The sequence below is a fragment of the Podarcis liolepis genome (genome assembly GCF_965112155.1).
Source record: "Podarcis liolepis genome assembly, chromosome: 7".
In the NCBI taxonomy this organism is placed as follows: domain Eukaryota; kingdom Metazoa; phylum Chordata; class Lepidosauria; order Squamata; family Lacertidae; genus Podarcis; species Podarcis liolepis.
In genome coordinates this window covers 72,660,880-72,686,826 of record NC_139561.1, presented here as the reverse complement: position 1 = coordinate 72,686,826, position 25,947 = coordinate 72,660,880, and the positions used below count along the sequence as shown (strand labels likewise).

Below are 25,947 nucleotides of genomic sequence, written 5' to 3'. Positions count from 1 at the left end.
AGGACTATAATGAGCAGCACCTCCATGCTGCTCTTTGATCCTACAAAAACTAGAGGTTCTGAGGCAAAACCTCTTCTTTTTTAAGGGAGCCTATATCAGACATCTAGCAGGGTTCTAAGGCAACTGTCCAAGGATACCAGGTTCTGATGCTGGCCCTGCTTTACTGGTCAAAATGCTTCTGTTGGGAATAATCATTTGGGCTTGATGAGAAATACTGGATTCTGATATAAAAGTGGTTTCTCTTAGCTATAATTTCACTAGTGTTCACAGTCCACATTCATTCTATGGCACGAATTGTGTTGCTGGATGTCAGCTCACACCATTCTGGCCACACAGGCTGGAAGTAAAGGGAGTTTCAAGTCCAACAGCGTTTGGAGAGGTACATGTTTCCCACTCCTGATGTAGTAGCAAGTGACCAGTTATTACTACTCCCCGACTAATGCAAAGGGAGTGTTATATTTGCCAACAGTTACAAGAAAAAGGTGCACAAAACAGTAAGAAAAATGGTTTGGTAATGCAATCATTACATCCCAAATTGCTCCTCAATGTGAGACTTTGCTAGCAATCTTCAATGTAACCCCCTGCCATCTCACCCTGGGGGAGGGGGAAGATTCAGTAGACATAATTATGGCTAGATATGCTGCTAAGTAAGAAAAAACTGACCAGGAAGAGAGTGAGTTGTTTTATTTCACACTGTGATAAGAGCAAGACCTTGGATGTCGGCAGACACCATTTTTAAAGCAATGCCAGATACATCTCACAACAAGAAGGACTGAATTTACTTAATCATCATCAGTAAGCTTCTTGAGCTTGTACTTATGGCGCTCAATTTCCTTCTGCAGGCGCTCTATTTCTTTCTTCTGATGTTGTATTTCATCTTCATGATGTTTTTTCAATTCTGCCAACTGTTCTCTCTCTTTCTCCCTGCAATAGTATGGTATGAATTAATAGTGCAGATTACCACAGCTAATCGTTCAAGTTTCAGCTAAAGACAATGCACAAAAGATAGGGCAGTACAGTGTATCCCCCATCTACATATGCAACCTTAGCAAGGCTATTAGATGTGTACAATTATAGGTGCAGCCTCACCATTTCACACCTTCACCCATATTCAGCAGATACTTGTTGACATCTGTCTATCTTAAGAGACAATGGATTGTGCTGCATTAGCAACACCAACGTGATTTCTCCGGGGTGGAAGCCTGAGCTGTGTGTATGGAGAACCTGGGCTGCCCAGACAACAAAACCTCCCTCTTGGTCTTGCTGATGTGCTCTAAACGTCTTGTGTGCCCTATCTGCCAGAGCCTGTCTACGCATGCAGGGGAAGTCCGCAACCCACTGAGGGTTTGAGACCTATTGGCTACCCTCACCTGGTTTAGCTGGCCAGTTGAAGCTGTTTCCAGGACCGTAGGTGCTGTCGCATGCTGACAGTTTATAGGAGCCACAGATAATTGAGCGCAGGGTGGGGACCAAAGATGGACAACGTACCCCAGAAGGAGCAGTGTGTCACCCACTAGAGGTACTACCCCTCCTCTAACACCCCATATACCCCAGTCAGCAGATACAGCAATATGATAAAAATAGTCCAGCTCATTCAGAGGGCACAAAACAAACCATAAGGTAGCCAGTAAAAGCAACTGCTATTTTCCAAGGTTTGCCACGGAGTTTGATTCCTGTAATATTTACTATTACTACATTAATATTCTGCCTTTCCTTCAAGGAGCTCAAGCCACTATGTATGGTTCTTTCCCATCACAATCTAACACCTTAGGTTGAGAAATTATAGTGTTGGGTCTTCCTAGTCCAATTCTCTAGTGTAACAGGTATACTGCACTGGCTTTTGGTTAACTAAAAGATACTATCTAAGATAGTACCTGTCATTAAGTATCTTCAATGGAGTAAACAGACTAAGCCTTCCTTCCACATTTACTTCTAAACAAGTTCCACTGAGTTAAGTAGGCCTCTAAGGATGCTTGCGACTACTACAGCCACATGCCAAGCTACATATTACAATAAATTGTCTGTTATAAAAGCCCTGAAATGATGACTATTTTGTGAGGTCAAAAAAATTAGAATGGCTCAATCTTCCCCCTTCTGCTATTTTTCTACATCAAATCACATTTCCACCGCAGCCCATCTCCTTAAAGACTGGGACAGGGGAAGAAGAGAAAGATGAACCACCATGATTTATGTTTCAATTTAACTCTAAGAAGAACAAACACTAAAAGAAAAAAATAGTACAATAACCAAATTTGATTATTGTGGTATAAGCTTTTATAATCTATATCCAACATCAGATGAGTGAAGTGCTATTCTTAATAGAGGGGCAGGTAGCTCATTCACACAAACAGAGCAAAAATGTGATCTAATGGGGCTAAATGTCCGTACAATTCAGGGACTGGAGCCTATGGCATTTCTGTGCAGAGTTCAAAATGTACATAAAGCAAAGTCACTGTTTTGTGTGTGTAAAAAAAAAAAGCACATTACTTTGCTTCCACCACCAAGTCACCAAAAGTAGGGGAGAAAGAAAGGGACAGTTATTTCCTTTAATAAATGTATGTCCTGCATTTTAAGTGGCAAAAACATAGTAAGAAAAAAACATCAACACAAAACACTCTGGTAAATAACACAATCGACTAAAATAATAATCCACGAACCTAAAATAATTCGCCAGTTTATTTTGGCACACAAGGCCAAAGGAAAGAGAAAGAGGAGCTGAACAAATCCTACGAACGCCACCTCTCCCCAAAACTATATCCAAAAATCCCAAAGTATAAGTTGCAGATCCGTCTTTTAGTAGCCACTACGTAGTTACGACCCAGAACTAGGCGTGACGCTTCCACCAGCACATTTAGGCAGCAGATAGGATGGCGGGGGTGGAGGGAGGAAAGAAGAAGAACGTACCTGAAGTAGCGCTCCTCCATGGCGGCTTCCCGCTTCCCAAAGGCCCCGCCAGCTTCACGGACGGAGCCGCCTCCGCCGCCGCCCTTCCCAGCACCTTTGCCCAGCTCGCCCAGCTGAGGGAGGGAAGAGGGGGAACAAGGGGAGAAAAGAAGGATCAGGCTCCAGGTGTGCTTCTCTCTTCCAACCGCGCCTGCCGAGGCCTTTCGCGGCCCCGAAGCCCTCCGCAGCCCACCTCACCCCAGCCCAGTACCTGGTCGGCGCCAGAGCTCCAGGCCCGCTGTTGCTGGGGCAACGCCAGGGCTCCTCGAAAACCGCACCTCAGTACAGAACCCACCGCAGCCATCTCAAGTCTGCCCTTGTCGAGGGGCGTGGAACCAGCCCCAGCAAAATCTGATGATGCGCCTTCCTGTCTGGGAACCGGAAATGAGGGGGGAAAGTAAAGCACGGGCCAATCAGGGCGAAGGAGCGAGACAAAGCGGACCAATCGACGTTTCGCCCTGAAGGTCATGCGGAAGTGGAAAGGGAGGAAGACGAAATCATAGAGATATGAAAGGTAGAGGGGAAGAAAGGCGACAGACGCTCACATTCTGAACTTCCGGCATCATGGAAGGCTCGTGTGTTTTTTTTGTGTCTTGGTGGTAAGCTATTCTGGGCCAGTTCGCCGAAGGAGGAATGTATTGATAAGAGAGACTCTTCAGGCTACAGTTCTGCGCACGTTTATCTGGAAGTAACACTCAGTAGGCATTCGTTCTGAATAGGGTTGCACAGTGCTTTTTTTCTTAAAAAATGTTTAGGGACACACTCATTTTCCTACTCATATTGAAATGCTGCCCCTCAATGAGGCCAAACTTAGATTCACAAAATGTTTAGGGGTATGCGTACCCCCAGAAAAAAGTACTAGGGCTACATAGACATAATGCCATCCCCAACACACGTGCCTTGAACTCAGTAATACTAGGCATCCTTGTCAATCACTAGTAGCCGAGTAAGATTGCCTTCCATAAATGCAGTTTTAGCAGCGTGTCCCTACATGACTGTAGAGGCCAATTCTGGATCCACACGTCCTTCCACAGTGGGGACATAGGTTTCCAGGTGGGAATTGATCACAGTGAGGATTTGCCAGACGTCCTCTTTGCTCATTTCTCCCTTTCATCCAATATTTGTTCTTCAAAATCCATGATGCCTTGGGTAGAAGCTATTCTGCAATTGGAGTGCTCACAGGCCAGTGTATCCCAATTTTCGGTGCTTATACTGCTTTTCTTTTGCCTTGAGAGTGGCTTTAAACCTCTTTTGTTGTCCACCAGTATTTTGCTTTCCATTCTTGAGCTGGGAATAGAGTAGGCCTCAATGGAATTTACTTATGAGTACAGTGGTACCTCGGGTTAAGAACTTAATTCATTCCGGAGGTCTGTTCTTAACCTGAAACCGTTCTTAATCTGAAGTACCACTTTAGCTAATGGGACCCCTCACTGCTGCCGGACGATTTCTGTTCTCATCCTGAAGCAAAATTCTTAACCTGATGCACTATTTCTGGGTTAGCAAAGTCTGTAACCTGAAGCGTCTGTAACCCGAGGTACCACTGCAGACATATAAAATGCAGGTTGCAAGCCAATTCATAAAAAGAGCTAGATTGCATTAGTCCATAGACCAAAGCAGAGTAAAAACAGAAACATAAAAGCCAATTAAATCTGTAGGTAGTACATCCTACATGACTAGAAGGCACTGATGACATTAACTGGTTTACACCTCTTTTCAAGCTGTTCAAATTGGAAACCATCACCACTTCTCATGGAAGCAAACTCCATCATTTAAAAACATACCGTGTGAAGAAGTACATCATTTTGTCTGTCCTGAATCTTCCACCATTCAACTTCATTGGATAGCCCCAGGTTCTAGGTTATGAAAGAGTGAGAAAAACGTCTATCTACTTTCTCCATACCATACATAATTTTATAAACCTCTCTCATATACTCCCCTTACTTGTCTTTTTCCCAACTAAAAAATCCCAAATGTAACTTTTTTCTCATAAGGGAGTGGCTCTGCCCTACCAATCATTCTGGTTGCCTTTTCTTCGCTTTTTCCAACAGTGCAATATCCTTTTGGAGATACAATGACCAGAACTGTGCATAATATTTCATCTTATTTATAAGGCTTCACAAAAGCACCCACCTTTCCTAGTTTCTCTAACAGACACTCAACCCAAGCCATATTGCATACTGCCTCTGCTCTGCACCCTTCTCAGGAACGTTTGCATGGCTGAATGTATCATTGAACTACAATAATGCCTCTTGGTTTTTCTTAGCAAGAAATCCACTTTTTCACAGCAGCTGCATACTGCATTGACATTTTCATTTGAGCTATCCAAATGTCTTTTCCAGATATTGGGGTTATCTTTTACCAGCTCATGTGTATGTGAAGTTAGAATGTTTGCACTCGTGTGCTCAATACTTTATGCTTACTTAAATTGAACCACAGTAGTACCATAAACTAAGTTGTCTTGCCAGGCTTATCTATGTCACTTCCCTTTAGTTTGGTGGGAGCAAATAGGCAAATTAAGCATTTGTGTTGTCTCCCCCCTTAGTCTACCCAAGAAACTCAGTGTGTGAAGAACTTTGAGCTGGTTTGCTCCAGCTCAGCTCAGCCACATTGCTCTCACCAGCCATTCTTGTGTTCCTATACCAATAATTTAGAAACTTTCACTACTTTGTAGCAAAAAAAAGGTTTTACAGTGGTACCTCGGGTTAAGTACTTAATTCGTTCCAGAGGTCCGTTCTTAACCTGAAACTGTTCTTAACCTGAGGTACCACTTTAGCTAATGGGGCCCCTCACTGCTGCCGCACAATTTCTGTTCGCACCCTGAAGCAAAGTTCTTAACCCAAGGTACTATTTCTGGGTTAGCAGAGTCTGTAACCTGAAGTGTATGTAACCCGAGGTACCACTGTACTGCTTCTGACTGATGTATGGAAAAGCACATGAACCAGACCTTTGAAGGGTTTGGTGGTAAGTAAAGCAATTTGTAACTTGCCAAACGTGTGGCCTTTTCCTGCGTGGGGGAAGAGGGACATTTTACAACTCACTTGGAAGGGCTAACAGCCTATATTTCCACAGCCTATATTGCCTATTTTGTGACTTTCTCTGCTGGAATTCTCTCACCCAGGAGTACTTACCCCAAACTTGGAATATGAATATGTGTGTGTGTGTGTGTGTGTGTGTGTGTGTGTGTGCACCATTAGCATTGACCTGATAAGGATTTGGATGGAACCCACCTCACAGGGTTGTTGTGAGGCAGGCGGAAGGAGAAAGGGAGAACTGACCATAAGCTCAAAAGGGCAGGTAACAACGTCCCTTGTGGAGAGGGCGGGGGAAAGCTGCCATGTCGCTTAGCCCCGTTGGTTGCTACAGCACACCTGCTGCCGGTGGCAAGAGACCTGCAACATAAGACGCGCTGACAGCCGCTGCAACCGCGCACTGGCCCTTTAAGAGCCCCTCCCGTCCCCTCCGGGGCAAGGCGAGCAGCTGCCGGTCACGTGTCGGCGGCTTCAGCCGAGGAGGGAGGGGAAAGGGGGTCCGTATCACGTGGGAAGGTCGAGCGGAGGGTCACGTGGCGCGAGAGATGGCGACCCCGGCGGAGCGAGAGGCGGGCCGCGGCGCCGAGGAGGCGTTTCTCACTTTCTACACGGAGGTGCGGAGTCCCTGGGCCCCTCCCCCCTTGCGCTTCGAGCCCCCCGCTTTCCCTCGCCCTCCTCGGGCCTTGGCGCTGGCTAGGCCGCGGGGGGAGATCAACAAGGCGCTCCCTCCCCTCCTGGCCTCTTCCTTTGGGACCGGCCGAGGGCCTTTCCCTCTGTCGTTCCCCCCTCCCCCCCGCTTCCTGGGGCGGAGGGGCCCATTTATCGGGTGTTACTCCGGGGTGCATGACTAGAGCATCGGCTGCTCCTCAGAGCCGCTCTTGAACCCCCCCCCTCCTCAACTGTCCTGGCTATGGCTGCCTGGGGTTGCCAATGTGGTGTTTTTGCGGGGACCCCGGGGAGGGTCTTTAATGGTGAAGGAGGGGGCAGAGGGACCCATTCCTCATCTGGTGTGCATGCAGGGCCGGATTTAGGTTTGATGAGCTCCTAAGCTACTGGAGGTAATAGGGCCCTTTATATGTCCAGCTGTCCTTTGTCAACAACAAATGGTCGCTGTTTTTTATGTTGAATATATGCTATATGGTAATTTATGGACCTAATAGGTATCTAAAGCCATTTGCACATGTTGCCATGAAACCAGTCCATGCAGAATGTAAAGGTAAAGGGACCCCTGACCATAAGGTCCAGTCGTGACCGAATCTGGGGTTGCGACGCTCATCTCGCTTTATTGGCCGAGGGAGCCGGCGTACAGCTTCTGCGTCATGTGGCCAGCATGACTAAGCCACTTCTGGTGAACCAGAGCAGCGCACGGAAACTCCGTTTACCTTCCCACCAGAGCGGTACCTGTTTATCTACTTGCACTTTGACGTGCTTTCGAACTGCTAGGTTGGCAGGAGATGCAGAATGTAGTCACCCTATACAGTGGTACCCCGCAAGACGAACGCCTCGCAAGACGGAAAACCCGCTAGACGAAAGGGTTTTCCGTTTTGGAGGCGCTTCGCAAAACGAATTTCCCTATGGGCTTGCTTCGCAAGACGACAGCCCATAGGGAAATCTCAGGGACAGCGGGGAAGCGCAGCGCGTCTTCCCCACTGTCCTCGGACCTCCTCCCGCCGCCGGCTTCGGAACGAAGCTCCAATGCCGGGCGGCGGAGGGGGAAAGCCTCCCGCCGCCGCGCGGCATCGGGACGAAGCCCCGTTGCCGGGCGGCGGAGGGGGAAAGCCTCCCGCCGCCGCGCGGCATCGGGACGAAGCCCCGGTGCCGGGCGGCGGAGGGGGAAAGCCTCCCGCCGCCGCGCGGCATCGGGACGAAGCCCCGGTGCCGGGCGGCAGAGGGGGAACGTCTCCCCCCGCCGCGCGGCATCGGGACGAAGCCCCGGTGCCGGGCGGCGGAGGGGGAAAGCCTCCCGCCGCCGCGCGGCATCGGGAGGAAGCCCCGGTGCCGGGCGGCGGAGGGGGAAAGCCTCCCGCCGCCGCGCGGCATCGGGAGGAAGCCCCGGTGCCGGGCGGCGGAGGGGGAACGTCTCCCCCCGCCGCGCGGCATCGGGACGAAGCCCCGGTGCCGGGCGGCGGAGGGGGAAAGCCTCCCGCCGCCGCGCGGCATCGGGAGGAAGCCCCGGTGCCGGGCGGCGGAGGGGGAAAGCCTCCCGCCGCCGCGCGGCATCGGGAGGAAGCCCCGGTGCCGGGCGGCGGAGGGGGAAAGCCTCCCGCCGCCGCGCGGCATCGGGAGGAAGCCCCGGTGCCGGGCGGCGGAGGGGGAAAGCCTCCCGCCGCCGCGCGGCATCGGGACGAAGCCCCGGTGCCGGGCGGCGGAGGGGGAAAGCCTCCCGCCGCCGCGCGGCATCGGGACGAAGCCCCGGTGCCGGGCGGCGGAGGGGGAAAGCCTCCCGCCGCCGCGCGGCATCGGGACGAAGTCCCGGTGCCGGGCGGCGGAGGGGGAAAGCCTCCCGCCGCCGCGCGGCATCGGGACGAAGCCCCGGTGCCGGGCGGCGGAGGGGGAAAGCCTCCCGCCGCCGCGCGGCGGAGGGGGAACGTCTCCTCCCGCCGCGTGGCATCGGGACGAAGCCCCGATGCCCGGCGGCGGAGGGGGAACGTCTCCCCCCGCCGCGCGGCATCGGGACGAAGCCCCGATGCCCGGCGGCGGAGGGGGAACGTCTCCCCCCGCCGCGCGGCATCGGGACGAAGCTCCGATGCCGGGAGGGGGAGGGGGAAAGCCTTCTCCCGCCGCCCGGCATCGGATGGCTTTCCTGAAGACTTGGGGTGGGAGGAGGGTTTTCCTTCCCACCGCCAACATTCAGAATGCTGTTCTGAATGTTGGCGGTGGGGAGGAAAAACCCTCCTCCCACGCAAGCCCCGGGAACAGAGGGAAAGCGCTGCGCCCCTTACCCTCTGTTCCCGTACCTGTCCTGAAGGCTTGCGGTGCGGAGAAAAGCCCTTCTCCGCACCGCCAGCCTGGCAAGCGGTTTCCCTAGGAACGCATTAATTGATTTTCAATGCATTCCTATGGGAAACCGTGCTTCGCAAGACGAAAAACCCGCAAGAAGAAAAAACTTGCGGAACGAATTAATTTCGTCTTGCGAGGCACCACTGTATATAGAAATGAGCACCCGGTGATATATTAGGGAGCAAGCTAGCAGGCGGGGCCCATTACTTGCATCATAGGAGCCTACACAACACAAAAGACTGTTGCTGTATGTAGGTTTTATTTGTTTTTTATCTTGTATTTTGGAAATGTACATCCAGTTTTTTCCCTTTACATTTTTTGGGGGCCCCAAGAGAGTGGGGTCCTAAGCTGTATGGCTTGTTTAGCTTATACGTAAATTGGCGCTGTGTGCATGGCGTTGTTATTATTATTCATAATAAACAATTGGAGGGCTGAAGGTTGGGGATGCCTGGTTTAATGTATCCATCCTGTGTAAAGTCTTCTAAGTGACTAACAGTTGTCGGTGCACACCTGGAATAATTAATGCAGCTGCAGTTGTGTGCCCTCTGGAATTTGATACCTCACAGTCCGATCCACATGTTTGAGTACTGGCACTTACTTGGTGCAGGATTGTACCATATGATTGCAATGTGCAAATGCAGAAACTGGTATCGGGCACAGAAATCGTCATTCAGAGAATATCAGCCTTCATTATAATAAATGTCTATACCATAGTTCAGTTAGTCATTTGGCAGCACCTGATGCTGTAACATTGTAGAAGCCAAGCAGGTGTGGTAGACCTGGTTAACTCCTTTAATGGGAGACCTCTTGGAACCCCATGTAAGAGCAGGATGAAATAATGATATATACACTGAAAAGAAAGCCTATACTATATCACTGAATTCACAAACCAGTATCCATCTCCTTTATTTTGAAACCTGTTGCACTATAAATATGGCTCTGGCATGCACTATATATTATTCACACATCTGGAAAATATTTTTTTACAGCAATGTAATTTGTTTTGAGGAAGGGACAGGGAAGACAGTTTGTACCAGTTTTCCCTGAAGTACCCCATACTGCCTCTCATGTTGCTGCAAAGGTCTCCTGAACCTCCAGGACAGCTGTTCAGGTGGCAGGGGCTTGCTGGAGGAGGAGGGATCAGTCAAAATTGCTTTCCACTCCTCCCAGCATGAGCAGCACTTCTCTGAGTGCATCTCTGAATCCAACCCATAATGAGGCTTTGCTCTTGGGCTCTGAAGATAACCTTTATTTACAGATGTTCCTTTCAACATATGTTTTAATAATGTACAGTTCTAATAATTGATGGCTGTTTAATTTCTGCAGGTGAAACAAATAGAAAAGCGGGACTCTGTTCTAACGTCAAAAAACCAGATTGAGAGGCTTACTAGACCTGGCTCATCCTATTTCAACCTGAATCCGTTTGAGGTAAGTCCAAGCACATTTTCATTAATACGATTTTTTTTTACAGCTGTTAATTTGTTTATTGTGTGATTGACAGTCATGCTCAGTTCATAGCTAGCACTTTCTTTAAGGCAGATGGAAACTGCAATGTCATACTTGTCTCTTCAGTTTGCACCTGCAAAGGGTACCTGCAACAAAGTGTTGCAGTGTAGAGTGCTCTTGTTCGGATGTTTTATTTCCGATTTTCAGATATACACATTTCAATAGTTTTACAATCATTTTAACATTTCAAAACTCGACTTACTCCTCTTTCTGTCCTAAATTTGCAAATTTCTTTTAATATCTTCCCAGGTTTTTACATAATTATCTTTATGCAGATCTATATTATTTGCTGTTAACCATACACCTAGATACTTAACCTTTCTTTCAATCTTTAGACCTGACACTAACTCTCATCATTCATATTTTTTACCATGAGTTTGGTTTTGTCTTTATTAATCTTAAGACTTGCTACATCTCCAGTTTTTTAAATCTCTTGTAATACTTTTGGGATTGACTCTATTGGTTTTACAGATAACACGTCATCTGCAAATGCTTTTAATTTAATACTGTCTCTGTCCCACTCTTATACCTTTAATTTTTTTTATTACAACTTATTCTTTGCGCCTGCCAGCCATCCTGTTTTCCAGGGTACTCCATTCCATTCTCCGCTCTGCCCTGGCTTTCCACACACACACACACACACACACACACATCCATAGCCAGTGAAGATTCAGTGGTCACTGGGCTGTTTGGGGACTTTTTCACCTAAGCCCCCTGGCCCAAGGTTTTATATTTTATATTTTTGCAAACATTGTTTTCTGAGCCTGTTGGTGTCTACTTCTTATACATGGATGATGTGGGCTACATAACTGTCATCACCTGGAAAACGAGTTTATTTGTATATAGGATTTTCTGAGGCAGACCTCTTTCAAGGAAGCCACTTCTGTCACTTTCTCAGTCTGTGTACCAAAGAAGAAATGCTCATTTAGGCACACACAGGCCTAGATCCAGTTGATAACCAAAGATGTAAGCTTGGGAAAGAGCATGAGTTTTGGCATGACATGTTATCACAGCCTTGTCTACTGGAATGTAACCCTTCTGCTGAAGAAAGTTTTATGTAGTTTCCGGATTGCAGAAAGGCTCAGAATGTAGCTGCTTTTGATGATGTTACTTTGGTCTCTTCCAGGTGTTGCAGTTGGACCCTGAAGTTACAGATGAGGAGATAAAGAAGAGATTCCGTCAGGTACATGCCTTTGTTGTTATTTTTGTAATACAAAGAAGCTTGGAGCAAATCATGTGAGGAGAGGGGAAAGTACTTCTCCTTCAAAGACAATTTAGCAGAAATAGGAGGGAAAGTGTTCTTCCCTAGTATTTGCAGAGAAACAACAATGGCTTTGAAGTTGGATATGAGCTTCCCCCAGAAAAACTTGGGGTTTGTTTTCCCAGAATGTATTCTTGGTGGCATAATTATACCCAAATTTGGTTTCATGTCCTACTGATTACTAGGCATCCTATATGTTCATATACACATGCCTAGCCAGAGTATTTGTTAGAGAACTAGTTATTTAATGGTTTATTTATTTTTACTACTACAGTGGTACCTTGGTTCTCAAATTTAATCCATTCCAGAAGTCCGTTCCAAAACCAAGACCTGCTTTCCCATAGAAAGTAATGCAAAATGGATTAATCTGTTCCAGACTTTTAATAACAACCCCTAAACCAGCAATTTACCGTATTTTTCGCTCCATAGGACGCTCCTGACCAAAAGACGCACCAAGTTTTTAGAGCAGGAAAACAAGGAAAAAAATCTGACTCAAATTTTGTACTAAACTATTTAAAACAGCAAAGTGTGTGGCTCCTGTCCACTTTGCTGCTTTAAAGCGAGCCATGGTATATAATGATGAGAATGGAAAAAGGACACATTCCATTATAATGTAGCTGTTTTCATTATCACTGGGAAGTCAGTATTGGCAGCAGTCACAAAAACTAAAATTTGAGCATTTTACTGTTACTAATCAAGAATATTAATAGTCAGGGAGAGAAACCAGGGCTGTGCAAATGAGAAGTGCTTGGGAGTATGGAGGAACAGCAAAAAGATTATTATTATTATTATTATTATTATTATTATTATTATTATTATTATTATTAATATCCCGCCCATCTGGCTGGGCCTCCCCAGCCACTCTGGGCGGCTTCCAAAAGAATATTAAAATACTGTGAAGCTAAAGTTCAAATGATTGTGCTCCAGTTCCTAAATCTCTGAAGTTTTCACAAAACAGGCATGGTTGTTTTGAAAGGAAGATTCAAAATGGAGTGACTGAGCAAAGAACAGAGGAGGAAAAGAGGGCAGATAAATAGCTTCCATTCAATACCAAAAGAACACAATGTTTTTGGTTTAGTATAGGTGGACTGTACTTGTAAGAATTTGTATAATGAATTATAGAGTTGGAGTGGAATATCAGAGCCTCTTTTCAGCAGTAAAGATTAGCTGCTAGGAACATGGTCCACACACACACAGGATGTCTGGTTATAGCTGTGCAGTTTAAACTGTTCCTGAGCCAGATACCTGCTCAGTTTTAGCTGAAATTACTATTACTGGTTTGTGGAGATCCTTTGCATGTATTTATGGCTATTTCCTCAAAACTGCTACTTGAAGAAATCCCCAAACTTACTATTTTTAAACTTCAAATGGAGCTCAGAATCCAGTTAGTCAATCCTTTGCAGTTGAATTAGGAGGCACTGAGAGACAGCAATTTGCTGCTCCCCACCCCCACCCTCCACCCCAGGAGCACACAGCCTTCCCTCTGCTTGCAAACCTTGCAAACCTTGTCCGGACTTCAGGGGAAAGCAAAGTCTGTAGGCAGAGCAGTGTAGCTCCCCACTCCCCACCCCCAAAAGCACCCCAGCAGCACACAAACTTCCCTCTGCTTGCAAACCTTGCAAACCTTGTCGGGACTTCAGGGGAAAGCAAAGTCTGTAGGCAGAGCAGTGTAGCTCCCCACCCCCCACCCCCAAAAGCACCCCAGCAGCACACAAACTTCCCTCTCCTTGCAAACCTTGCAAACCTTGTCGGGACTTCAGGGGAAAGCAAAGTCTGTAGGCAGAGCAGTGTGGCTCCCCACCCCCCACCCCCAAAAAGCACCCCAGCAGCACACAGCCTTCCCTCTGCTTGCAAACCTTGCAAACCTTGTCGGGACTTCAGGGGAAAGCAGAGGCTGCCGGCACAGCACCGTGGCTCCTCCCCCCACCCCCAAAGAGCAGCCCAGGAGCACAGGACAACAGCGATTTGGCTCCAGGGAACACACATTCGCTCCATAAGACGCACAGACTTTTTCCCTTACTTTTTAGAAGGGAAAAAGTGCGTCCTATGGAGCGAAAAATACGGTAACATGAATTTTACTATCTAATGAGACCATTGATCCATAAAATGAAAGCAATAAACTGTGTACTGCAGTCACACAATTAATCTATCAGTAGTTGAACTGGTTTCCACATAGTCACAAAAACAAAACAAAAAAGCCACAGAAACAAAAAATGCAAAATAAATAGCAAAAACAGACCGACCCCAGCGTAACACTCAAATCAGAAGCGTGACACTCAAAATGGAGCCCGTTCAGCTTCTGAAAAAAGTTTGCAAACCGGAACACTTACTTCCAGGTTTGCAGTGTTTGGGTTTCAAGTTGTTTGAGTACCAAGGTGTTTGAGAACCAAGGTACCACTGTATTGATTTGGGATGTGCCGTGTGTCATGGGCTGGGACTGTGCAAGTAACCCTGAAGCCCCATCCCCACCACCGTTCTAACTCCTTGAGCACTGGAAGTTCAGTTCTGACTTAGGTTGCATCAGAGACTACTCATTTTTGCAAGCTTTCTCTTCCAACTAAATAGTATGCAAGCTGTGTGTTGTTGTTTTGTTTTATTTGAAATTGAAGCTGAGACTCTCAAAATGCCAAATTTTGTACCAGGTAACAAGTCCTGGTCTTGCACTGTGAAATCACAGGTGTGAGCACTTTGGTGTTGTTTTATTATTCATAGTTTGAATAAATTTCAGGGGAGCAAGATTTGAGGGCCCTCTAGAAAATTAGTTTGCCCTAACTGAATATCTGTGAAAAGATACACAGTGTTAAGGTCCACAAATCTGTAGTTATTTGGGGTGGGTTTCTTCAGTTGATCTACTCAGCTGCTTTGCTGAGATTGGGGAGGCCTGGGAATCCAGATGAAGGGCTTATTCCAAAAAGAGGAGAATGAGTGGTGAATGTTTGATGCCATTTTATTAATAAGCAAGGCAGAAAAGCCAATGTAGAGCATTCTGTTATGGGTAACCCTGTGATAACAGCACACCTTTTGATAAAAATACATTTTTACTGTGTCTTTTACAGTTATCCATATTGGTGCATCCTGACAAAAACCAAGATGATCCTGAAAGGGCACAGAAGGCATTTGAAGGTACCTCGCTGATTTTTCCTGTGTTTCCAAAGCTCCAGATGCTAGCATTGCACCAAATGAATGCGGTTGGGTTTGATGCTAGAGCTTGGAAAGAGAGCTGCCTACTGCTGCTCCGTTGAATCGCTGGAAATAAACACGGCTTAGTGTTTTCTCAAGCTCTGATCGCATAAGCAGTGTAGACCATTCAAGTTATGTTGAGTGTGCTGATAGAAATGTTTGGTTTGTCAGCTGTCGACAAAGCATACAAGTTGTTGCTGGACCAGGAACAAAAGAAGAGGGCCTTGGACGTGATACAGGCTGGAAAGGAATATGTAGAGCACATTGTAAGTACCGTGGGTGTGTGACAGCTAGCCTCTGATTTGAGGGAGGGGATTAAGCGACTGAGCTTGATGCCTAGGGAGGGGGTGCAATTTTATGTTTGCCGAGAGCTAAAGTGTTTCCTCATCATAGTTCAGGTTAGAACAGAGCTTTTCTGTATTTTATTCAACCATGATTTTGATTTTCTGCAAATATAACTAGAACTGAAATGTTAGAAATGGCAACAGGGAGGCATACCAAATGTAACTATCGGTGCTTGGAATTTGATGAATGTTAATTATTGTGCAGATGAAATCTAATTGATAATTTAAACTTATTTTGAAGCCGTCTTATAAAAATTCTGCTAGGAAAAAAATGTAACTTAAACATTTTTGCTGATGGGAGATAAGATTGATTTATTATGATACTTTCTGCCATATATCATCCTAGACACAAGCTTGAGTGGATTATGTTAAATTGTTTAAACGTTTTCATGTGTTCAGTGCTTTAGTTTGGCTAGGCCATATCCCTTCATAGCTCTCTGCTCCCACATTGCTCACATTCTTGCTGTTGAATTAGATAGAATTCTTGCTGTGCCACTTTACCTTTGAGTATGTGATGGGTGGGGAGCTTAGAGAGGCATTAGAATGCTGCCTAATTTTCCATCCTTATCTAAATTCCTCACTCCTGTCCTTTGTCTCCAACCAACCCCAAAAGCAGAATATTGCAGAGCTAGAAAATGAGCTATTTTAAAAGCAAATGGGAAACTGTTTGGGACTGAACTGAAATCCTGTATCATAATCAGGGTGAATCCAGGGGGGTGGGGGGGATGCATTTGGCCTGTGCCTGAATTTTAGATGCTTTTCATTTCTTTGGCGTTCGGAATTTTTTAAAATGTGCATCACACAGATGTGACACACTCTCAGCTTAGAGATGCATCTTTAAGCAAATAAGAGATGAGATGTAGTAAAAGACATGGTTTGTTTGTTAAATGATAAAGATTTTGCCACATTAAAGAACTGTAACTTTTAGATATGAATAAAAATATATCAGTTCTGATGGCACAAGATTAGACAGATCAGCATGTTCTCTTAAGATCAGGTGACTATCAATCCAGCCAACCACCGGCTCTTTTCTATACCTCCTTCCCGATATATGTCATTATTTTAAAATTATTATTATGGCTAGGGGTCCCAAAAGCTGGAGGTGGCCTGGGACTCTATAGACTTCTGAGAGAGCCTGACCATAATGACATATATGCGGGAAGTAGGAGAAAGTTACAGAGTGTCCAACTTCTGTTCAGCTTGCAGTCTTTTTAGCTAGCCTCCTTTAAGCAGGATAACTATAAACTTTTCTTTAAAAAATAATCCTGTAGCATTATCACTGATCATGTCTCCTTGTACTTGCCTTTTTATATTTTTAACTAGCATATCCAGGCAGTAAAAGGTAAACAAATTTGGAAATCTGTTTCCACTTGGGGCCCATGACATCAGTGCCTGTGCTGATTGATCTTGTGGCTGTTGGAATGAGCCGCAGAAGTGATAACAAGCCTAGTGCAGTTCAGACTCTGTAAGATTTCTGTGCTCCTTACCTGTGATACCTTTTTAGGCAAAAGAGAAAAAGAAACAGTTAAAGAAAGAAGGCAGGCCAACCAACATAGAAGAAGATGATCAAGAAGTAGTAAGTTGACCAGCAGGATATACTTGGTTGGCAGGGCTGGGTTCTCCCAGGCCTGGGGTGTACCTCGTTGCTTTATGATTTGGGAGCAATGCACATCTTGGGACATCTGAGGCCTTGAGGCTGGAGGCATGTAAACCTCCTCAGTGTCTCTTAAGTGCCTTTTGGGTCCCCTCTTACATTTGTGGGCCCCCAGTAGGCTTGACAGGTGGTGGGATGCAACATCACTCTTATGAGTGCTGGACACTCATAAGGCTGTTGCTCAGGCTGTTGCTATTTAAATTCCCCCACAGTGCTACTTGAGGGACATTTAAAGACAGCACTCCCAGACCTGGTGCCTGATATGTATGGCCTAGTTGCCATTATTCTCTTAATGTCAATATGCTTACCACCTGCTCACTCAGACCCAGCCACTTGGTGTGCTGGGGAGGGTTTGAAGGTGGGGACACTGTCAGGTTGCTTGGGTACCACAGCTGTCTCAGGCTGCTGATGCTGGGCCCGGTCTGTTTTACCGTGTTTTAAATATACTGTGACCTGCTTGGGAAACCTCGGCTAGCAGGTAATATGGAAGTATTCCCAATAGATATATATATATATATTTGCGAAGTCCCTGCTCGCTCTCCCTTTTCATTATTTGGTCCTCATTTTACTGTTGTGTGTTGAGATTTACTGCTTTCCACTGCAGTTTTATGAGACAGCCTTAACCATGTCTACTCAGAGATTGCAGCCTCTGTTACCTTTCCCAAACTCGAAAATAATTCCATTCTTAAGAACTTTACTACAGGGTGGCGTCTTGTATAAACATTTGAAAGATTATTCTGGAATGTTCTAGTGGCGTGGTGGGTTGGTAGAAGATGTAGTATTTCAAGTCCCGGCCTCTGAAGTGTCCCATCTAGTGTGTGCTGCGGTGTCATTTTTTGGTGCATGCAGTCCTGCGGAGGGGGATGGGGGAAGGAGTTTTGATTAAAGCTTTTCATTGCATTTTTCCAGGCCCAGGGGTTATGAAATGAAAGGTTACATTGCAGCTGGGCCCTTGGTATGAGTGCTAAACCTGTGTTTCTTACAGTTCAAACAAGCGGTGTACAAACAGACAATGAAGCTCTTTGCAGAACTCGAAATTAAAAGGAAAGAAAGAGAAGCAAAAGAAATGCATGAAAGGTAAGAGAAATAGTGGGGTATTGTGTTTGGTGTTGCTTTTCTTGAAGCCCATGTAGTTAGGAATCGTGGAGCATGTAGGCAGCATCTGAAATCTGAGTTGTTGGGGTTTTCCAAAAGTAGCCTCAGGGGAAGTGCTTAGTGGGAGGGAAATGCTATTTTATTAAGCATTTTTATAATGCTTAACCCCTGGGTGGGCAAACTAAGGCCCAGAGGCCAGATCCGGCCCAATCGCCTTCTAAATCTGGCTCACGGACAGTCCAGGAATCAGCGTGTTTTTACATGAGTAGAATGTATCCTTTTATTCAAAATGCATCTCTGGGTTATTTGTGGGGCATAGGAATACGTTCATTCCCTTCCCCCCAAAAATATAGTCCGGCCCCCCACAAGGTCTGAGGGACAGTGGACCGGCCTCCTGCTGAAAAGGTTTGCTGATCCCTTGCTTAACCCAATGAGCAGCTTTACACATCCTCCCAGAGAGACAGCTATGTTAAATCTGTTGCAAGAAACATAACAAAGAAGCTTTTGACACCTTAAAAAGAACCCCAATACATCTTCTTGTTGTGTAATAAGCATGTGTGGTCTAGAACCTACTTCATCAGATGCATGAACTGTTACCCTGAGTTTACTTTTTTCTTGTGTGTGTATATAAATATCACACACATACACCTATCTTTGTGTTTGAAATGGAAAAAATGGCCAAGAAATACAACACAATTCTACAGAAAGCTTAAACGTATACAAGGCAGTCATGGTGACCATTTATGGACAGCTGTAAATAGGTGATATCATAGCATGCTATAATGTGAGTGGTTTATAAATCTTCCAAGATAAAATATGCCAAAACTAGGATATTGTTTTGATTAGAATTCATTTTTCTACCTATTGCTGATGGTGACTGTGGTACCTTGTGTAGATTTAACCTTTACTTGTAACCACAAACTTGTACCCTTGTCTTTTACAGGCATTTGTCCCACTATTAAAATAATTAATTCTATGCCTGTATACATGAGCCCATACCACAATAAATCTCTTATTATTTAAGTTGCCACAAGATGTTTTGTTTAGCACATGATGTATGTTACATTAAGGGATTGATACTTGTCTTATGCAGCCCTCTGAGCTGTATTGTGGAGCAGGGATTTGAATTCACCCTAATACATGCCCCAAACCAGTGCTCTGCCCACTTATACCACAGACTTAGGTTTTGTAGGAGAAAGAGTATTGCACTACATAAGTTATTCGCAAGGTGATGAGGTGGGTTGCAGTGTGTCTCATGTACTGGAAAAAGTAATAATCTAGGATGACTAGGAGAAAATACATAATTTAGGTATATGAGGGAAAGAGCTCTTGCATTGTAATATCGAGATTGGAGCTCCAGGTGGCAGTCTTTGTTTTACAAGGCTTGTAGGCTGAGAGATCCAGTTAATGTGCTTTCTGCCCTTTTCTTTGCTCTGAAGCCAGGTTTATTTTTGTTCTAAGTGCGTCTCCTCTGGGCGGATCCAAGTCCTGCATTTTATTTTGGGCCCCGGCACTCAGCACCCAAGGCCCTTTTCGTTGCAGCAAGCGTTAAATATGCCAGATTTCAACCCATTTTCAAAAGTGTCATCTTATAGCAGGAACAAGCTGTTCCAAAGGTCTTTATCCAAGACTGTGTGGGTGGCTTGCCATATAGAAGCCTAATGTAATATTTGCTAAATTCGTACCCTGTCCTCTGCCAAGGGTTTGTTATGGGTAATACGCTGTTTCCTTTTCAGAGGCACACACTTAAATTTAAAAGGTGGTGGTGAGGAGATACATGGATGGACATAGCATAGAGATGTGGACATATTGAGGAATCTGACTCTCTAGATGTTGTTGGGCTCTTGACTTCCACCAGCCCCAGCCAGCATGGCCAATGGCCAGGGATGATGGGAGTCATATACATAAATAGGATTCCTTTCCCAGATTTCTCCCATCTGTTCTGCCTCATGTATCCTTGTCGAGGGAAACATCCAGCTGATCTCCCTTAACTCATCCTGTCTCCTTGCTGACCAACGCTGATCCTTAATCTAGTCCTGGCCCCCGTTCCCCAGCACCATTTTACTCATTGGGAATGCAATGCTAATTTTTCTCCCTGGCTCTTATTCTAGGAAACGGCAAAGAGAAGAAGAAATAGAGGCTCAAGAGAAAGCCAAGCGTGAGCGAGAGTGGCAGAAGAATTTTGAGGTAATTGTTATTTGCAGCTTTGGCTGTCCTATCAGCATTTTAGCAGTCTAATCTCAAAGCGCACTTATTCTCTAGTAAGTCCTACTGAATTCAGTCAGACTTGTGAGCAAATGTGCTTAGGATTGTGCTGCAAGGCTTGTGTTGAAAGGGTTATTGTACATATGTGTGTATGTATGTACAGTGGTACCTCGCAAGACGAAAAACGCGCAAGACGAAAGAGTTTTCCGTTTTTTGAGTCGTTCCGCAAGACAAATTTCCCTATGGGCTTGCTTCGCAAGACGAAACGTCTTGCGAGTTCTTGCGAGTTTGTTTCCTTTTTCTTAAAGCCGCTTAGCCGCTAATAGCCGCTAAGGCGCTAATAGCCGTGCTTCGCAAGACAAAAAAACCGCAAGACGAAGAGACTCGCGGAACGGATTAATTTCATCTTGCGAGGCACCGCTGTATGTACGCATGCCTACCTACATATACTGCCCTTTTTACCAAAGTGCACAGCTTTGTTCTGGATACTCCCAGCATTCCCTGCAGATTCAGATATTAATTCTAGAAGCAAAGAAACACCCACCAGGGTGCCTCAAAAACCGTATAGTTTAGTTTTTCTTTTGCATTTGAAGCTGTCATGTCTGGCAGTGGCCTTCCAAACTCTTAGCCTGATGTCCCTTTCCCATCCCTGGTAGCTGAAATCCTGTTAACTTGAGGTAGCATGTACTGAAACAAGAGCCTTTGACTCCAGAGCATGTGCTCTGCCACTGAGTTGTGGCTCCTCCCCATACATTCCCCCCGCTCGTTATATGGCTTTTCTCTTCTTCCCACAAGCCCTGGCTGTTGTTACTAAGACAGACTACTACAAAATCTCTTCCACCAACTCGCCCTTTTAGTGCTTTGAGGCCCTTTCCCTACTTCTGGCGACTTGCGCTCCTTGAAAGGCGTCTCAGGAAATGCTTCCCTTTAGATATAAACAGGAAAGGACACTCTAGCGTCATGGCACTTGCTTCTTGTTTACACTCTCATCTTCCTTATACGTAGGAAAGTCGGGATGGACGTGTGGACAGCTGGAGAAATTTCCAGGCAAATACAAAAGGGAAGAAAGAGAAGAAAAACAGAACCTTCTTGAGGCCCCCCAAGGTGAAGATGGAGCAGCGTGAATGAGCCTGGCTTTTTCAGATTCCAGTGGACAATCCCATTACCGTCACGTTGAACCCTTTCTTGCTTTTCCAGTAGGATCTTTGTTTTCAGTATGATTGAATCTTGGTCAAAGTATTTACTGTCTCCTGCCCATTTGCCCTGAGGTTCATGATGTGATGTCCAGGGCCAAGCCTACTGCACTTAGAACACTTGGCTAACTTAGGAAGACCCCCACCATAACTGCTGTTGCATTTCCTCGTAGCCCCTGTAATTTAATGTTCTGTATTCCAAGGATGTTGCTGTTCAAATCGTCGTTAGGCCTAACCTGTGAGTGTCCAGCTAAGGCAGATGCTGGAGAATATGATGCCTGGTGATTCCCTTGTTCACCTAGGCCGGTTGTCATGTTTCTGTCTGCATCAGTTTCCACTTGTCAGTAGTGAAAATTGGAGCCTGCCATGGAGATGGATAGCTGGACTTTGCAAAAGTTCCCAACTCAGCTGCATGGAGCTGAACTTACGCCCCAGCTCTGATTTGCAGCTTGGCAACTCCTTTCTTCCAGGATTGCAGATGAGTTAACTGGCCAACTAGACTACCAGACCCCGCCCCTTGTAAATAAAAAGTATTGCATTGAATATTCAGTTAGTGGCAATGTTCAGTATGTAAAATAAATTTTTACCCAAAACCTTTTGGTGTTGATGCTCAAGTCGCTCCTGAAATGTGAGATTTGCCTGCTCTAATAACGTTTAATCTCATTTAAGAAACTGCATTTGATTTGTTTAACTAGCATTGGTGGAAGGTTGTCTCTACTGCCCAATGTACCGAATGGCTTACCAAACTGCTCCCCTAACTAGGAGTACAACATGCTGCACTAGCAGTGCCTGACAGTGCCTTTCAGGTATAACACAGCCAAGTGCAGCCTCAACCCTGGTTTCTGAGGAAGTTTCACACACCAGACAGTTGGCTGCAGTTCCAGCTCCGCCCCAGAACAACAATCGCACGCTAGAGGACATCTATAAATAGTTGCAGCACATAAGTAGCTCTAACACATTTGGGGTTGTGGTTCAGCTGCTCACAAGCATACTAGAGTGCAGCTGTCCTGAGTGCATCCATTCAGCAAGCTTTTGTGATTTCTTAAGAAATAAATTCTAAGATTGTAGCATGCAAAGCACTTCTTGTTATTGGGCTCTTAGTGAGGGGTTTTAGTCATCAGGTAATACCCAACTAGCCGTTTACATGCTGTCAGCCATGCATATCAGTCTTCATGGTTGTATAGTCAAGCACTTTCATCAGAAATCTTTCCTCTTACTTCATGCCTGAGTGCAGGCATGAGTTTTGAACATGAATGTTGCTACAGGATGTCCTCAGTGGGAAACACCCTAAGGCATTTTAGGCCAGACTATACAAGTGGGGCACATTTCCAAAGAAGGTATCCCGCAGGGTGCAGCTTTAGCAAGCCTCCAAGATCTAACATCACCTTCAGCTGACACTCCTATTCTGATTCTGGGATTCAGTCTTTCATATAAGCCAGACATGGCCAAACTGGGCCCTGCAGCTGTTTTTGGGACTACAACTCCCATCATCCGTAGCTAACAGGACCAGTGGTCAGGGATGATGGGAATTGTAGTCCCAAAACATCTGGAGGGTCAAGTTTGGCCATGCCTGATAAGCAAACATGCGAAGAAGCAGAGGTACACTTACAGTATGTGCCATCCCCCCTCCAGGGAGTTGGTCATCTGTACACAGCTTAGGTTCCTCTAGTTTAGCTTCCCCTATGAGGAAGAAATAAGAAAATTGGAGCTTTTTAGTTCAGAGAAGAGGAGACATGGAACCAAATAAAATGATGTGTGGCACGGAGAAAGTGGATAAAGAAAAGCTTTTCTCCCTTTCTCATGACAGTAGAACTCAGGGAGAACAAATGAAGCTGAATGTTGGACAGACAAAAGAGAGTTTGTCTGCACACAGCACGTGCTTGCAACTCTTGCTTTCCTTTCCTTTGGACCACATCCTATCAGGGACGATAGGAATTGTAGTTCAGAAACTTCTGCTTTAAAAATCATTATCCAGCTTCCTTGCTTTGTCCAGACTACCGTATTTTTCGCTCCATAAGGCGCACCTGACCATAGGGTGCACCTAGTTTTCAGAGGGGGAAATCAAGGAAAAAAATATTATTTCCCTCCCCAGCTCAGGGAGCAAGAGCTTCTCGGGGATGCCGGGGGAAGCCCGGTTTCCTTTCCCCCCCCAGCCCCAAAGAGCAGCTCAGTGTGCGCAGCCTGTCCACTACTCTTTGGGGCGCGCTCTTTAAAGGGTGCGCGTCTTCTGCTTGCTTTTCTACGAGGTGGGGGAATTCCCCCATCTCCCGCAAAAGCCCACAGTAGCCGCGCACCCTTCAAGGAGCGTGCGGCTCCTGTGGGCTTTTCCACCAGGAGGGAGAAGGGACTGACTGGCCACATCAGTCCCTTCTTCCTCCTGGGGAAAAGCCCGCAAGAGCCGCGGGGGCTTTTCCTGCCTGCCTCCCCCCTGCATTTGCTCCATAAGATGCACACACATTTCCCCTTACATGTGCGTCTTACGGAGCAAGAAATACGGTAATTGGCTGCTAGCATCCTTAATGCAGTAAGGAACGAAAGCAGACGTATCTCCGTTTAGGTTTGCTGAAGTGTGTGTGAGATGGGGGAGGGGGCTTCTGTAACCCTCCCCCCCAATCCACAGTGCTGCTTTGATGCTACGTTAATGACATCTCATTGAATTGGGGTATGAGCAGCAACATTCTGACAAATCCCAGCTTTAAAAGCAGCAAACTTTTATGCGCCGGCTTGCTACGAATGTCTTGGGAAACTCCCTAGCGCTTGAGTAACTGTGGTGATTTCAGAGCACGTGTGAGAGCTCTTGTTGCAACACCGCAAAAGCGGCCACCCTTCCCTCTCCTGCTGAACTTCTGCAATCCACACATTAGCACAAATGCCTGGAGAAGAAGCATCCATGTGAAACTAAGAAGGGCAGTTCTTCAACTCACATTTAAAGCTCATGACTTTCCTCCAAAGGATGCTGGGAAATGGAGTTTCCTACTCAGAGAGCTACAATTTCCAGAACTGTTCACAAACTACCATACAGTTCCTGTAATTCATTGGGGGAAGCCATGTGCTTCAAGTTTATGGTATGAATCTGCCCGAAGAAGCCTTAAGCACAAAAAGGCTTGAACAAGTACAATCTGCCTCATCGTAATTGAGTAAGGGGGGGGGAGCGGATCTCAATATTGCATTTTGCTTTTATTTCTGTGCTGCTCTTGTTCCAAGGAGTTCATAGTGGAGTGGAGTGTTGCTGGCTTTACATCTGGGGGGCCCTCCACCCAAGTGGTTGGGCTCTCTGTGTCCAGTGGCCTTCTCTGTTTCAGTCTCCATCACTGTCCAGGGGAGACCACCATGGGGATGCCTCTATATTAACGGTAAACAGGCCAATGCAAATCCACATTATTCTCTGTTGTGGGCCAGCAGCCCCAAGGGAAGAATGTCTTCAGAAGCTGGTGGAATGTCAATACAGAGGGGACCTCCCATATTTCAGCAAGGAGTGCAGTCCGTAACTCCAAGATGGCACTAGATCCAGACCAGCCAACACTGCAGAGACGGGCAGGCAAGGTAAGTTTGCAAGGAGGAACAAGCCCAATAGAGGACAGTTTGATCAAGATCCGCTCAAGCTGGAGCCAGACCTGGTGGCCTTGAGAAGACTGGAGCCAATGTACCTAACTAGTCTCTATTGAATTTTCATGCCTGGAATTGCTATGCCTGTCCTCTGCACATCACATCAGCGGCGATGGTTGCGTGCAGGAGGACCATGGGCTTAAGTGTCAGGATGACACACAGAGTACCTTTGGTGGTGTCACTTTTATTGCTATTGCACAGTTATTCTTCTGCAGAGAAGGAAGCTGTTTGGTGTGATAAGCGTCCTGGGTGTATTCCAGGATTAGGCAACTGCATGTTGACTTACCCTGTCATGCTATGTCCAGTGGATCACTTCCAGAGCCTTTTCAATATATACTTGTACATTCTCTAAGGGGACGGCTTGCTTGTAACACAGAATTGGAACACAACTTTGCAAATCAGTACTGGGCTCAGGGCCAGCCCTACCATTAGGCAGAGTGTTATGAATCATCGGCCTCCTCAGGGAGTTGATGTGGGTGTCATGACAGGGCAGAAAGTTTTTTTGTGTTTTTTGTGTATTTTTGATGGGGTTTAATTTGAACACTGTGTATGATTCTTTGTGAGGAGTTCCCTCCTTTCAAAATGAGCTACCCCAGTGCTGGCTTTATTGAATTTGTTTCTGAAGTAAAACCAGGACCAGAAGCACAAAGTCCTAATTGGATTTCTGCTAGTAGCAGGTTGTAATAATGATCATCACCATGTTTTGGAAGGACTTCAAGGGAGCAATCCCAGCATCTTGGTACAAGAGAGCATGGCAGATAAAGTAGCTCTCATGGGGAAATTAACACAGAAACTGAAATTAGCAAAAGGAATAAAACACAAGGATGCTTTTGATGGAGAATGTCGGAACATTAGACCAATCTCAAAGCTGTATGCCAACTTGTGGATAGCATAGCAAATAATAACCTGTGCTTTGTTTGTTTTACCTTCT

The 25,947-nt window shown here is 46.0% G+C and overlaps 2 protein-coding genes across 2 annotated transcripts; one reads left to right on the top strand and one right to left on the bottom strand.

The window, feature by feature from the left end:
• Positions 1-666: 666 nt before the first annotated feature.
• On the bottom strand, positions 667-6,236 carry ATP5IF1 (ATP synthase inhibitory factor subunit 1). Its single transcript, XM_083512413.1, has 4 exons — positions 6,145-6,236; positions 3,155-3,314; positions 2,905-3,017; positions 667-924 (listed from the first exon to the last, which is right to left on the bottom strand). Exons 1-4 carry the CDS (start codon positions 6,219-6,221, stop codon positions 783-785), a joined length of 492 nt encoding a protein of 163 aa, XP_083368539.1. The 5' UTR covers positions 6,222-6,236; the 3' UTR covers positions 667-782.
• A 194-nt stretch (positions 6,237-6,430) lies between these two features.
• Positions 6,431-22,003, top strand: DNAJC8 (DnaJ heat shock protein family (Hsp40) member C8). The gene is made up of 9 exons (XM_083512378.1): positions 6,431-6,586; positions 10,299-10,400; positions 11,605-11,661; positions 14,796-14,862; positions 15,091-15,185; positions 16,768-16,839; positions 17,903-17,994; positions 20,124-20,199; positions 21,223-22,003. Exons 1-9 carry the CDS (start codon positions 6,518-6,520, stop codon positions 21,343-21,345), a joined length of 753 nt encoding a protein of 250 aa, XP_083368504.1. The 5' UTR covers positions 6,431-6,517; the 3' UTR covers positions 21,346-22,003.
• The last annotated feature ends 3,944 nt before the right edge of the window (positions 22,004-25,947 follow it).